The sequence below is a fragment of the Tachypleus tridentatus genome, chromosome 13 (genome assembly GCF_004210375.1).
Source record: "Tachypleus tridentatus isolate NWPU-2018 chromosome 13, ASM421037v1, whole genome shotgun sequence".
In the NCBI taxonomy this organism is placed as follows: domain Eukaryota; kingdom Metazoa; phylum Arthropoda; class Merostomata; order Xiphosura; family Limulidae; genus Tachypleus; species Tachypleus tridentatus.
The window spans coordinates 152,027,645-152,042,901 of NC_134837.1; the positions used below are offsets into that span (position 1 = coordinate 152,027,645).

Here is a 15,257-nt window from a genome sequence, read left to right on the forward strand (position 1 = left end):
ACATTTTAACAATTTGAGAGGAAAACGTAATTTAAATATTAGAAAATGTTAGATAGTTCTGTATAAATGAATACATTTGTAACTAGTTAAATATTTTTTACTAAGTTATAAAAAACGGGTGTAAAACAACTGTTAGAAGTTTACCTGTGCCAGAAATTAACATTTAACTAAATGGGCACATTCCATTTAAGCGAAACTGTAATCAAATGTAATACATAAATTTTAACCTTATACTCCACATCACCAAAAATATTGCACTGACAAAATGGTCCTTCAATCCGTAAAACACATTCCCTGGCAGCATTTTCTACTCTGTACTTTGGGATACAAATGCTCCACTCCTGTTTCACAAAACCTATAGTTGAGCCCGAGGCTGTAACTACCATTTCCTGAAATAGAAATATGTTCTTATGTTTTTGTTTTGTTAAAAATAAGTTTGAATAAAATCAAAAATCAGAAAGCAATATCTTCCTTTTACAAACTAGAACACAAAAATTATCACTGTCCCTCCAGATATTTACACCAATAAAATCAGAACATATATTTATAAGAATGTTCTATTATTTCTATATTTGAGCCATTGCCTGATTTAACTATTTTCTATGAAAGGTCATATTCAGAAAATTCAGTAATTGATTTCTAAATGTGCTTTGTAAATAAGGTTTAGGTTTCCCAAATATGCCACGATGTTAGCTATACATGGTTGATAGGGAGTGAGGGCAATACATGTTTTGAAACAACGTTTAGGTCTCCAGTATGAATGGACAGTAAAAACAATACAGGTAATAATGGGAAAAACGGAAGAAAATGGAACTGATGATTTAGGACAGCTCCAGTAGTACTGACACTGATAACAATGGCAGCAGTAATAATCCAGATAGAAAAAAATAATCATATTAAGTTAAAATAAAATCATTCGGTGCACGTGTTTATATATATAAAACAAAGAACCCATGAGGTTATCTGTTGAGTCCACCGAGGGTAACTGAACTGCTGAATTTAGTATCGTAAATCCGTAGACTTACCACTGTGCCAGCGGGCGACAATCAAACACTTTTTTAGTACTTTGTATGATTGAATATGTTGTGGGGGGATACTATCTTAAGTGTGCTTTTTCTTCCAGTTTGCATCATTAGCGGTATTTTTCTTAGCTCACATGATACAGACTAGATTCACCTTCATTTAAATGTCGTGGACAATGGAACGGAAATAAGAGCAGAAATAACAGTAGGGATAATTGATTATGAGCTATAACCAAAGCAAAGTTTCCAGATTTGATAATAATAATATTAACAGAAAAATTTGAAAGATGTATTTTACTTAAAATTTAGCTACAGAATAAATATTAAAGTCGTTTGTATTTCTTATTCTGGCTGATAATGCTATTTTTAGAATAAAATAATGTGTGTTTTTAATTTTATATAGTACTACAGCAACAGATTACGCGACGAGTACCTTAACCCACCTGGTCAGGCCGGGCCTTCAGAGGTAAACTATCCTTAGTTTCCCCTTTTCTAATGGAAGTTATAAAATATCTCAAAAGTTTTAAAGTAAGTATAAATTTCTAACTTTTTTGATAAAGTTGGATATTTATTTGAATTAAACAATTTCATCATTCGGTTATTGAAGGGGATGCAGTGGGTGACAACTAATTATTATTTCACAGATGAATCGTTTTGTTTATAGTTGCGCTACCTAACGTTGAAAATGTAAATTTTGAAATGTTGCATGTAAATAACGATAAAATGTTTAATTTGTACTACATTTGATGTATCATTAATATTTAGTGTTCAAGTAAATTTTATTAAACTACTTTAACTATATTGACCTTATTCACTCAGGTTACATTTATTGGTATACAGAGGTTTCGTTTTATTCTGTTTTTCACACATTCTTCATTTAACTAAATAAATTTGGTTTTTACATAATCAACTTTTGTGGCTAAACGTACACTCTTTGTTATTTACCTGCAGACAGCAAGGATAACAACAAGAGTCACATCGTAGTGGTCGGTAGAGATGAATAACTTCGCGGCCACTGTTGTCTAATATTTTCATATTAAATGGTCGAATCGGACCACACCAGTACCGGGTGCAGCAATGTGTATCTAACAAAATATGTTTCAAGGAGCTTTTATTGATTTAGAAAACAAACAAACTATACACACAGAATGCAGTTTGTGGAAAAACATGTTTTTATTACATGGTTCTTCCGCGAGGCACATTTAGCTCGTTAACATTTCTCACATGGTTATTTTTTTTTAAGTGTAGTTCGTCATGCTATGAAAATTAAGTTTGATATAAATCTTCATTCTCTCACGTAATACATTAAAAAAGCACAGAAAATGAACATCAGTATAATTTATGTTCACTGTCTACTATATGAAAGGTTACTAGGTCAAAAAAAAGTAAAACTAGTGAAATAACGTATTTTTTAAATAAATTATAATAATAATTAGATTTAATCAGTGATTATTTAATAAATGGTTTTCTAATTTTGACATAGATTCAACCTATAAACTCACCTTCAGCAGCATAATACACCCTTTGACCCATGCTGTTTTTCACTTCATATTTATTATTAGTTTCAAACCCTACGAGTGCTGCAAATGTATTATCAAGAATGAACTGATCATTCATAAAATTTCAAATGCATAAATATTTCTATCGATATAAAAATATCAATACATATAACATTCAATTAAAAGTGTAGCATTTTTTGTGTTTTAAAATTAGAATCAGACATTTTTACATGTTTACATTCAAAGTCTAATACTATTACATTAGAGAGAGAGACTGTAAAACGGTAAACTTACATATAGTTATGTATGTGCATTGACTGGCCACTTTCTTATAATTACAATAAAATAGCAATTTGGCCACTATTTACCACTGTAACAAGTTCGATATTGCAATCCATAGATTGCACAAAGTGTTCAACGAGAGTGGGAGTTGGGAATTGATGGATCATAAAAAACTGATCAGATAGTGAATCTCGAAAAATATTCACTCTATATATTAGTAAGTTTTCTGTGCTCTGATCGCCCACTTTTTGGTCTTATGCTATACTTTCTTCATCGACATATCTTTCAAAAATAAAGAATACGGGAGAAAACATCAGCTAAGATTGGATAGAACCCAATAAAAGGTCATTACTTGTTTACTGGTTTGATAATAAAAATTATCAAATTGTAAAGTAAAATTAGAGGATGATCATCTGTGTTCGCTTCTAACTACTGGTTACACTGTTTTAATAACACACTAAAAACAACGTCTGTCCCATTGGAATTGTTTATTATCAGGCCCTTATAGTTGGCAAAAAAGAAGGTAATGAGGCAAACTTGAGGGTGATCTTTCAAGTAAAACTGTATATTAAATTATCTTACATATCCTACGAGCATCTATCATTTCTATGATAAGATTATTTCCGGTATTTGTATGCTTGATATTGCCCATGTACCACTTTGATTTATGGCTAAAATTCTTTTTTGAAAAGTAAAGCACCCTCATTAACTCACCTAAAACCCGGGTTTTGATACCTGTTGTGGTTTTCACAACACCGATAGCCCGTTGTGTAGCCTTCTGTTTAATAACAAATGAAAAGAAAAGTATAAAATGAAAAAGAGAGTTAAAGTGAGTATATATATTTATTGTTATATAGAAGAAACAATCAGGATAATTCAAATATATTTGTTTTGTTTTTCTTTAGTTTCGTACAAAGCTACACGAGGGCTATCTACGCTAGCCGTCCCTGATTTAGCAGTGTAAGACTAGTTATCACCACCCACTGCCAACTACTGGGCCATTCTTTTACTAACGAATAATGGGATTGATCCTAACATTATAACGCCACCACGGCTGGGGGAAAAGAGGAGCATGTTTGGTGGAACGGGGATTCGAACCAGAGACCCTCAGATTACGAGTCGATTGTATTATCTACCTGGCCAAGAAAAATATTGAGGAAACAAAATTTAGCCTTTTACATCCACAATAATTATGTATCATTTTGAATAGAAATAAAAATACCTATACTTGTAAGTTATTGAAAAATACAATATAAGGAAACCTCTGTGCTTTTAAGCTGAAACTAGATAAAAAAAAATTAATTGTAAATTCATATATGTAAATCAATCTGTATAAAAACAAAGCATCTACTTGGATATTTTAACAGTAATTCTAAGTAATTAAACTTTTCCTCTTCTTTTCCTGGTATCATAATATAAAAATGTAATCAAACCTCTTCATCTCTACCCCAAAATTTGATTACGTTATATTTAGTCAAACCTTCCAAAATCTCTACATTCTGTTGCACCAAAAGCTGGTCGATCATGCTCAAGTACTCCAATCCTGGAGTACAATTTGGAGGGCAAGAAATCCATTGTGAAGCAGCCGGATCTAGAAAATAAGATAATATTTAAGTACTTTTATTGTTTTATGTCTTTAAAAAATATGTATAATATGTACCTTTGAGAATATCATGAAATTGTTTATATTACTGTGTGAGATACTTGGACGTTAGAGGAACATGCAGTCATAATTCGATCATAAAGGAATGTGTAATGCATACTATTCTTCCACTTTTATTTTTCAAACATAAAACACGTGATGTCTACATAGTGAGTACACATTTTACAGCACAAGCAGTTTTAAATCCTTCGCTGGGACAGTGATAAGTCTACGAATTTATAATGCTAAAACCAGAGGTTTGATTCCCCTGGATGGACACAGCAGACATGACTTTGCTATAAGAAAAAAAAACACGCATACATACAGGCACTTTTAGATGAAATAAGATAAATATATACGGTTAAATATGCATTGTTCTAAAATATATTAACTTTAATTTCATCAGGTTTTAATCAATAAGCAGTGCCAGAAAAAAAATCAAAGATAATCATCTTAAACGAGTAAGATAAGTCTGCTGTTCTCATACAACAAATATTAAGCAGTTCGTACCTATTTGCGACATGAGTAAATCCTGAGCAAACATAAAGTAAAATCCAATCTCTGATTGTAATCGTAATTCCGTAGATTTACAGCCGACCCACCTAAGGACCAGTGTCATTTACAGGCATACCTTGTTTAACAGTTACAAAGCACTGCTTGGTTTGTCCCCATTGATGCAGATATATTTCCAGATTATGTTAATTATTCATTTTAATCAGAATTACACTCAAATACGTTTTTGAGAAACATTTATGTTGAAGATATTTAAAATTCTCACTTATAGAAAAACAACATTTTGAAATGTTATCGTACGCGACTGCCCCTCAGTGATACAGCGGCATGTCTAGAGACTTACAACATTAGAATCTCGATTTTGATACGCATGGTGTACAGAGCTCATTGCGTACTTTTGTGTCTAGCTGCAAGTAAACAAACGTATCTAAGTAAATTAATGTTTTCTGTTATTTTCCTTTTATATAACTCATCACTATCATCTGCCACTCAATTCCTTTAAGGAACATAGGGCCGCAATCACTTGCGGTTTCAGTAACATGTGTATAACTGAGTAGGTTGTTAGCCCACTGCACCAAGCCGTCCCTAATTTAGTAGTGTAAGACTAGATGGAAGGCAGCTACTCATCACCACCCACCGCCAACTCTTGAGCTACTCTTTTACCAACGAATAGTGGGATTGACTGTCACATCATAACGCCCCCACGGCTGAGAGGGCGAGCATGTTTGGCGCGACGCGGACGCGAACCCGCGACCCTCAGATTACGAGTCGCACGCCTTAACACGCTTGGCCATGCCGGGCCACTATATAACTAGGAATTGTAAATAAAACTTATGTAGCAGAAATAAATATAACTGAGAAAGCTCAGTGTTCTTTTAATGTTATGCAAGCAAATATGATATTGTAAATCATTTAGAACTACACATGATTCTTTGTAAAAATCATTTTAATACTCTGATATACATTTTCACAAATAAAATGTACAAAAGCATAACCACTTACATTTATAATATCAAACATCGTTAATATTTCAAAATGTTAAGCTGTATTACAAGTAACCTCAGATCTGGATTCGTATAGAATAAAGCACACAAATATTATTTCAGGTCCCGAATTAATTTCAAAATCAAGTAAAGATGCCGTAAGCATTTGACGTTTTGTTAGTCCGTTACGTCTTTCCAGGTCTATTTTCTTTACTTGAAACTTTCTTATTTACGAAACTTAAAATGTCTTGAACATTGAAGCCTTTATTTAACACTAAATAGACTTTTGGATCAAGTTTACACATAAACTTACTTTTCTTCATTACCATTTTATTACTAGTGGAACTTTAAAAAACATAAGAAATGTGTAATACCACCTTACCTGAGCCAGTAACTGCCTTCATTGTGTTTCTTTTGTTGTTCATAAAGTAAGACGTTGAGCAAGTTGTCTTCTAGGTTGCTTTTCTCAGAATTCTACACCATTTATCTACAGTAACAAGTAAGCTAAGGTACTTTTGTTAAAAGAGTGGCATAAAAGATTGAATTAGTTCTTTGTCTATATTAAGGTGCCATCACTGTATTGCATAAGGTTAATTTAGTTTACTAATCTGAATACAAGGTGAAAAATCCCTGGAGGATGCACATACAAGCGCTGGTCCCTCAAGTAGAAACTGGCTATCCTGCAAATTGTAGAAGACGTCACAAGTGGCTTGCAGCTGTCTGTATAATGTTTTACATAATACGGCATTTTGTTTTCCAACAATTATCATTCCCACAGTGAGCCAATTAAGATTGTCCATGGTTGTTGCCTTCACAAAACTAATAGGTCGATATCTTATCACTAGAGCTACAATGAATTCCATAAAACCTCTTTCTTTACGTGTTTGTTAGTTTCCTCGTTTACCTGCATGATCTTGGACATAAACGCAAGCTTCACCACTAACCTGCTTCATTTTCTGCCATCTATTTGGAGACAAACCATTCTGAATTTTGCCCCAATATTATGTTGGTAGTATTTAGTTCATACTTACACCTGTTCAGTGTGGATCTTGTTTTAAGGTTTCCAGCTCCATTTTGCACTGTTTGTAGGGACTTGAATGTTCCTACAGCTTTGCAGAATATTGTTGCTCTGCAAAACTATAAATGCCCAACCACTTCTCTCGATATCTTTGGTGTAGAAACAATCTGTAACTATGATGATAGATGACTGTTCACCGTGATCTTTGGATAAGCACTTGTAGGCTTAAGTGCTTTGCATACTGTCCAGCCTCAATATGTTCTGTCTAGGCAAATTTTCACATGCCCTAGTGGCACTGTTGCCTATTCTAAGCATTTTGTCAGCAAACATGGGCAGTTTAACTCTACTGTAGTCATCTTCTTCATCTAAATCTACCATAAAGGTGTCTGACCACCTTATAGATAAATGAGAAAAACATGCTTGCTAGTTTGGTGTCATTCTGGTATCAAGATTTTTTAAAATGCGTTCCACATTGTACAATATATAAGTGTCGTCAAAGAGTGCAATTAAGTGAGGGGGTAAACACTTCAATGATATAAGATCTGGCACGGTATGGTCAGGTGGTTAGGGCGCTCGACTCGTAATCCGAGGATTGCGGGTTCGAATCCCCGTCCCATGAAACATGCTCGCCCTTTCAGGAGGGGACGTTAAATGTTACGGTCAATCCTACTATTCGTTAGTGAAAAGAGTTGGCGGTGAGTGATGCTGGCTAGCTGCTTTCCCTCTAGCCTTAAAGTGTAAAATCAGGGACGAATAGCGCATATAGCCCTCGTGTAAGTTTGCGCGAAATTAAAAAAACGAACAGACATGAGATCTAATTTGTAAAATGAGATATTGAAATTCAGTCAACGTAAATTAAGATACTATCCCTCAGTAACGGATACTGTAAACTTACTTGAACATTTTGGAGAACGCCGTTTTCCCACAGTTGGAAGCCGATCCTGTTATTAGCATGCATTTATTACAACAATTATATTTTACAATGCGAAATATTTTCATATCATCCAGTAAAATAATATTAGCAATGAGATAATACTCAAACAATGAACTCCATATAAGTCTTGATATTGAGCTTGAGATAAACCAAATCCTGGATGCCAAATTGTCTTAGATAACTCACTGCAGCATTAAAACAGGGTGAGATACTAATTTTGGAGCTAGTCAATGTATCTTTTGAACCTTCTGTACTTGGTACTGACCATGTAGCAGTGCTATTCTGGGCACTATATTCTCTTCATGCATTAAGCCATTGGACTCTTGGCTGTAGTGACACATTAAATCTACAGTTTAAGCATCATGCCTCTCTACACATGCCACTATCACGGTAACAGATTTGTTTGTTTGAGGTTAAGCACAAAGTTACTCAATGAGGCTATGTGTACTTTGCCAACCATGAGTATCGAGATCTGCTTTCTACCACTGTAAGTCCACAGACATACTGTTGTACCACTGATGGGGGCCAAGGCAACACAAAAGCAAATGTTGCAATAACAGAAAGTACGCTTGTCAAGTGTTTGTAGATTTTATAGATGCGTATAGAAACCCAAGGGCATTAGACAAACATGCAATTTACAGGATGCTTCTATACGTTTTAATTTAAAAGATATTATGTTTTGAAGTGTGTGAAATTATTTACAGATATATTGTACAATTGTATACACACACACACACACACATTATCTGTAATAAAATCAAAAAGCACCATACCTGTTGGTGGATAACCTGCTGTTCTTGTTGGTGGAACATCAACCACACCTGATGAAGGAGGACACCATGCTTGTGCTGGAAGAGGAGGCCCAAATTGCGAGTCATATATCGCTTCCATGCTTTAACAAGTCTTTATTTACCTAGAACATAGAAAGAAAAACAATATTTTTTCAAAACTTCAATATTACTAAAATTACAATAATAAGCCTTCATAACACTTTCCCAAGAGCTAGAATAACATTTGTTTCAACCCTTTATGAAACTTATTTGCCTATGAAAATACTATTATGGTTATCCTGGGAAAATCAGTGAAATTACAGTGAAATCTCAGATTAACTGTTATCAAAAAGCGTATCGTGTATCAAAACAATAGAAGATTTCATCAGAATAATTACAGTTAATCTGAAAGTAGCTAAATGATTAAGTTTTAATATAAATAAACAGACTTGAGAAGTTATATATTTATCTTTTGTAAGGAACCTGCTAATTAATTCAAGACCACAATAACATCTGTCACCTCATACAGAATTAGTTAAGAGCACTCCTCTCTCAAGATATCTTCCTATCAACCAACACGTTAGAAACCAAGTAGAACTGTATGTATCCAATCATTCTTACTTAACAAAAAACGTCAGATTTAACCAGAAGGATTAATGTTAACCACGTGAGGATCAAGAATTCACATACTCAGTAGAGTTCTCATCACTTGGGTAAATTATGGAAGTATTTTTCTCGAACTTTAGACTAAATTTCAGATAAGAAAACGCACTCTGTAGTTTTGAAAGCAGCGATTGTGTTTTCTTTCTGTTATTTTTCTTTCAAAGACATGACGTTCTAGCTTATGAAATCAATCAAGTTATGAGCAAGTGTACGGTTTTTATCATACTGTGAAACATTATCTGACACCCCAGAAAACAAGGATTACAAAGTTCTTTCAACTCAATTTCCGAACTTCTAGTTTCCATCTTCAGTTGTACAAATTGTTGATGTTTCAGGTATCACATCGATTCACTGATGATCGAGTGTTAATCACATAGTGTAATATTTATATCGTATCTTATAACATCAAAAGTAAAGCATTTCAAAGACTTGTCAGACAATAATACCCAAGTGATAATCCAAAAGTGCAGTGCTTGCGTAGTGTTTCACGTAGCCACATAGCCCATATACCTTAATTCAGCTTGCACCTACTGTAATGGACCAATCTGCCAGAGCTCAAGATATGGGCTGTTTCTGCTAGATTCAAGCTGTTTCAATGTTTCTGGTATGTACCACAACCAGACCTAATTTCTTCAAGCAGTTTTTCGTAGTTGTTGACAAGAAAACTTGTGTGATTCAACTAATGTAGATCTTAACCACTTAACATACTCTTCTGGATACTGTGGAACACCCGGTGGAAGAGGTTCATACCTCTTGTCAAGAAAGTATTTTTCACTTAAATATCAACATGTTCAATGAACATGGTTTATGCTCAATTGCTTTTTTTGTCATAATCCCATATAAAAATTTTTTGTTTTTATTTATTTTTGTTTATTTCTTGGCACTTGTGTAATGTTAAATGTTTTACGAAAAAGTAACCATAGGTGTAATCTAGTATTTGTTTTATCTGAAATTGTTAAATGAAACAAATAAGATCTTATAACTGTTCATAGGTTGCGTAAAGACGTTTGTATTCACATCTTTTCAATATTCTTTAATATGAATTAGTTTTACAAAATACTATATTTTTCATAGCTTACATTGATGTATTTAAAACTTGGGAAAACAAATGTATATGATAGAAACTATATGTATATATAAAGCACAAAAACCTGGTGTATGTCTGTTTGTCCGTTATCTAACTACTTTTAGGTCGCTGGACCAGTATCAACCAGACTTTGTGGTTGTATAATTTGGAATAAGGGACATATTAATGATGGCTAGCAATACATCCAAACCCATTCTTGTTGTTTTTATTAAGCATTTTTTTATCTTTGACAGTAAATCAAAGTTAAGTACATGCATAGATGGCGCCACGTAGTTACAAATATGTTTATTAAACTTTCTATAACACAACATACACATAGTGTGGGGGAGGGCACACAAACGTCTAATACATATCTCAGAGTGTAGGGAAGCAATGAAAAATAATGACCGCCACCATTACAATAATATAATACATAATGATGATATAAGAAGCTGTTTTTTCAGTTATACTCACTTTCTACTTTGACCCGTGTTGTTTCAACTTCGGCTTATAAAATACTCCTGCAGCCGTCAATGATCTTCAATTAATTAATCACATGAAACACTGTGGAAGGACATTAAGAACTGGATGTTGAAAGTGGGTAACGGTAAGCATCCATAATGCTACTACTTTGTTCGCTAACTCTTTCTACAAATTTACCTTGAACATATTACAATGTTTACCATGTTTAAAGTATATGCATGGAATTTTTAAAGCTTATACAAAACCTTTGGTAAGATAATAATGAATACTGTAATACATTACATAAAGGACTGGTACATCAACGTGTCAGGCACAAGTTACTTTAATGATACTGGTTGCTGAAATTTTTTCGACTCTTTAACTGGTAAGTTACATGTGTTAAGTTATATCAGGTTGATATTAAAATTCAAGGTTCAACTCCCCGCGGTAGATACAACAGGTAGTCCAAAGTGGCTTTGCTTTAAATCAAACAAACAAGCATTTCACCAGTAAGTTGCCGCATATGTTAATGTAGGTTAAGTAGAAACTGTTTTATTGGTATTAACTGAAAGCTTTTTGGCTACTTTATTAATAAATTACCAAAATATTAAAAAGGGAAGATAAAAGAGTATTGTTTGGTTTTGTTTTCATTTCTCGCAAAGCTACTCGAGGGCTTCTGCGCTAGCCGTCCCTAATTTAGCAGTGTAAGACTAGAGAGAAGGCAAATAGTCATCACCACCCACCGCCAACTCTTGGGCTACTCTTTTACCAACGAATAGTGGGATTGATCGTGACGTTACAACGCCCTCAAGGATGAAAGAGCGAACATGTTTGGTGTGATGGGAGCCGAACCCGCAACTCAAATTACAAGTCGAGCTCATATATGAGTAGATTAGACATTCTATATACCATTTTCGTCGCTAAAATTCACGTTCTGGAGAAGAAAAAATTAAGAAATAAATGTTAAAGTGCATCAAAAAATAAGCTGCTTTATTGATATAGATTATTTGAAAATTTTTATCTTCTTTATTGTAAATTACATATGCTAAGCCATTAAACAGATGGGGGCAACCCTCATTGAAACAACGAACAAAATATGTATTATTCTGCAAAACGTATTAATCATACGTCAGTGCTCATGTTAATCTCCTACACATGAGTGCGGTTGTGCCAGGCATCAGCTCCTAACAGGGAGTTATCATACAGTACTCTAACTAGATTTACAACGCGTTTAGAGCTAATAAAATGTAAATAAATACAGGAACATACACATACTATGTTTAATTGACTTCTCTTAGATCTGTCAAGGGTTTCATTATTATAACATTTCCATGTTTTTGCAATATAATACCATTGGCCTCAACGTATGTACATCTTGGTAACGTAAGAATTATGTCGAGTATATACACATAAAGGAAACTGAGCCTAAAAGCAACATTCGATTACTTTTAAGACAATTCTTGAGATAAAAAAACACTAAAAGAGATGCTTCTAGAAAGAAAGACAAAAAGTAGGGAAAAAAACTACAACGTGCTGAAGGTAAAATGTACATTATAAAAAGAGGTATCCGGCAAAGTAGGATCCACACAGCCGTAAAAATAAACTTCCATAAGAGACAACCGCTGATCTAAAGTTTCAAATAACACAGAAAAATAAAGATAAATGAATGAAGACGAGGAGTGAACTTTTCTTCTGAAGTTTATATTTTTAAAGTGTGCTTTACTAGCAACTGTTAGCGAGTTAACCGTATAGTTCAGTTGATAAATCACCCATTGTTGTGGAAGTGGTCCCGAGTTCACATACTACACTTGGGATAATAGTCACCAAACTGGTCGTCCCATGACCCTGATGTAAGGTAAAAAATACGCAATATTAGTGGGAGAGGAAGAATGTGGCGTTTTACTGGGTTAACCCGTTAGCTTGGGTTCTTAAATAGGTTTAGTGCTGTGATCAAATACATATTTAATGAACAATATAATAAAACCCAAGGTATCTAGACCGAACAATTCTGTTATTAAATATCAGTTTCCCTGTGGATATGCCTGTGGACTCACACCTTTGGAAATCGGGTTTCCATAACCGTGGTGGGCAGAACACAGATAGCCCATTGTGCAGGTTTTTGTTTAGTTTCAAAAACACACTCTTTTTATTTTAAAAAAGTAGGAACAATAAATGCTTCTAGTAGTGACATTCGACAAATATTTTCAGACCTAGGAGTCAGTCCCAATATTTAGGAGCCAGATCCGATATAAAAAAAGTTATAAAATCTAGTACAATTTTGGCACTTAAAAATAAACTTAATAACTTAATTACACAAAACACTTAGAATTTTATAGACTAACATCCATAAATATACTATATAAATATAAATTTATGTATGTGGATAGCTTTGAAACATTTCAAAACGTACAAAACCACTAATGCGTTAACGTATTCTACGATTTTGCACTTAAGTATTCTTATTTTATTTTAAATACCTGCTTATTTATCAAAACTTTGTTGTTTTCTTACAAATAGGAATAATACTGTAAGAGCAAAACTACACAAAGAACTAACTGCGCATAACTATACCTAATTTTGAACTGATAGAGTAAAACAATGGTAGCTAGCAAATATCACCCATCGGAAACTCTTTGACTATTGTAATGTAATGAACTAGTGTCGGTTGATCTTTCCTCTCATGTGTACCCACAGCGCTCAAATTTGGGAACGCATTTTTCGAGTCAACGAGACGAAAAACTGAGCCTCTCAGATTTATAGGCCGAGTTCGCTAACCCTACACCATGATCGACTCATTTATATATTATAAATAGTTTTTACTTAACCTTCCTATTTTTAGAACGAGTACCCATCGGCCATCTACCCATTTTACTTTTTTATAACAATTCGAAAACGGCTCTAAACAATTTAGGCTACTTTCCTAAAATGGTCCAGATATTATAGAAAATCTTCTTAGAAATATTTAAAAAATACGCCGTGTAAAAACTGTTTTATGTGTAACTCTATAACCTTAAACCATTCTAGCCAAGCTCAGGAAGTTTGTTACAATTCTCTATCGCAGTATCATAAATGATCATTTACTTTGGAATAACACAACACATATACACACAACAAATTTATATTTTAAATGTTTTCAAAGGATGTGTCTTCAGTTTTTGAAGAAAGTAGTGTGCTTCTAATGTATTTGTGAAATAAATGTTTCAACACCGATCGTTCTAGCGAAGGGCTTACTATAAAGTAGCTTTTGAAAGCAGTGGTGTACAGAATTAAAAAAGACAACACGGAGTATATGTATGTTATTATTAATTTTGAAGAAATACATGCAGTCTTGGAATCATTAACAGTAAATCTCATAAAAAGTAACTCATTATTGTAACAAAAAATTAAAAGAAACTGGCCCCCAAAAAAATAATTCACAAAATCTATCACTTTTATTGTACAAGGGTTTCATGCAACACGTCACTATTTCCAGTTCAAGATAATTATTTTATCGTACAGTATTAACCTAAACCTATTGCTTTAGCCTAATATGTCACCTTCATGAAAATTACTATTACTGTAGTGATACGTGTTCTTGGTATAAAAATCTAAAAGCTTTAGAACTCTATTAGAAAAAAAACACACACTAACATATTTAAACTTATTTCATTTAGATATTTACGCACATACCTTAGTTTTGTGTCTCACAAATTATTTATTTTTCTTTGTCTGACTTCACATGATTTTTAAAAATCCATCTGACCAACATTCTGATATATTCACAAGTGAGTGCACTTGTAATCAGTGACGTAGCTAGGCTCAACGAATCGTGCGAGCTTCTGTTTGGTTATCAGGGTATTGTAGTGAGAGTAGATTACAAAGAGAAAAAGCAGTATACACGTTGGACGCGAACGTAAAAGTACTTGTAACCTAAATATAACTTTGTTCTACTGTAAGTGGTAATTTCTTCATCATCAAAAGAAACTATCATTTAGGTTGTGAAAAAATATAATTTCTTATAAAGCCCGAAAAAGTACACCATCTAGTGACTTACACACTAAGTATATCTTCCCTAAGTCTGTGCTATCAATATAATTAAAGCAAAAAAGACGGCTACGAAAACATGCGTTTATATTGTTGAGATTAAAACAATTTCTTTAATTCGTCTGTTACTGCTGATACTGTGCCGATAAACCACTAATGCAGGGAGGCTGTGTTTGGATAATGTTTATTTAACTAAGATGTTTTTGAATTTAAGATGAAATAAAACCTTTATACTAGACGTACTTTCGCAGGGTCACCAAAAATATTCTGTTTCAAGAGTAACAAATATATTTATATTTGTTTTACTAGTTCATATATGAAGTTCTGTTGTAGTCTACAAAGTACGTAATCATTCTCTTACTTCTTTGCATGCGCAGGTT

General features: G+C 33.5%; 1 protein-coding gene across 4 annotated transcripts in view; it reads right to left on the reverse strand.

Moving 5' to 3' along the window:
• LOC143238721 (phospholipid scramblase 2-like) overlaps positions 1-15,257 on the reverse strand; it is a 31,150-nt gene that overhangs the window by 6,371 nt on the left and 9,522 nt on the right. Inside the window, exons 1-7 of one of the 4 annotated variants that reach the window (XM_076479198.1) lie at positions 14,524-14,661; positions 10,867-10,956; positions 8,667-8,806; positions 4,284-4,394; positions 2,525-2,602; positions 1,968-2,107; positions 228-389 (exon numbers count right to left, since the gene is read on the reverse strand). In XM_076479198.1, the coding sequence (XP_076335313.1) occupies positions 228-389; positions 1,968-2,107; positions 2,525-2,602; positions 4,284-4,394; positions 8,667-8,784 (609 nt within the window). In that variant the 5' untranslated portion in view covers positions 8,785-8,806; positions 10,867-10,956; positions 14,524-14,661. Of the gene's footprint in view, positions 1-227; positions 390-1,967; positions 2,108-2,524; positions 2,603-4,283; positions 4,395-8,666; positions 8,807-10,866; positions 10,957-14,523; positions 14,663-15,257 lie in introns of those variants that run through there. The other 3 variants (XM_076479195.1, XM_076479196.1, XM_076479197.1) reach the window with 3 other exon arrangements.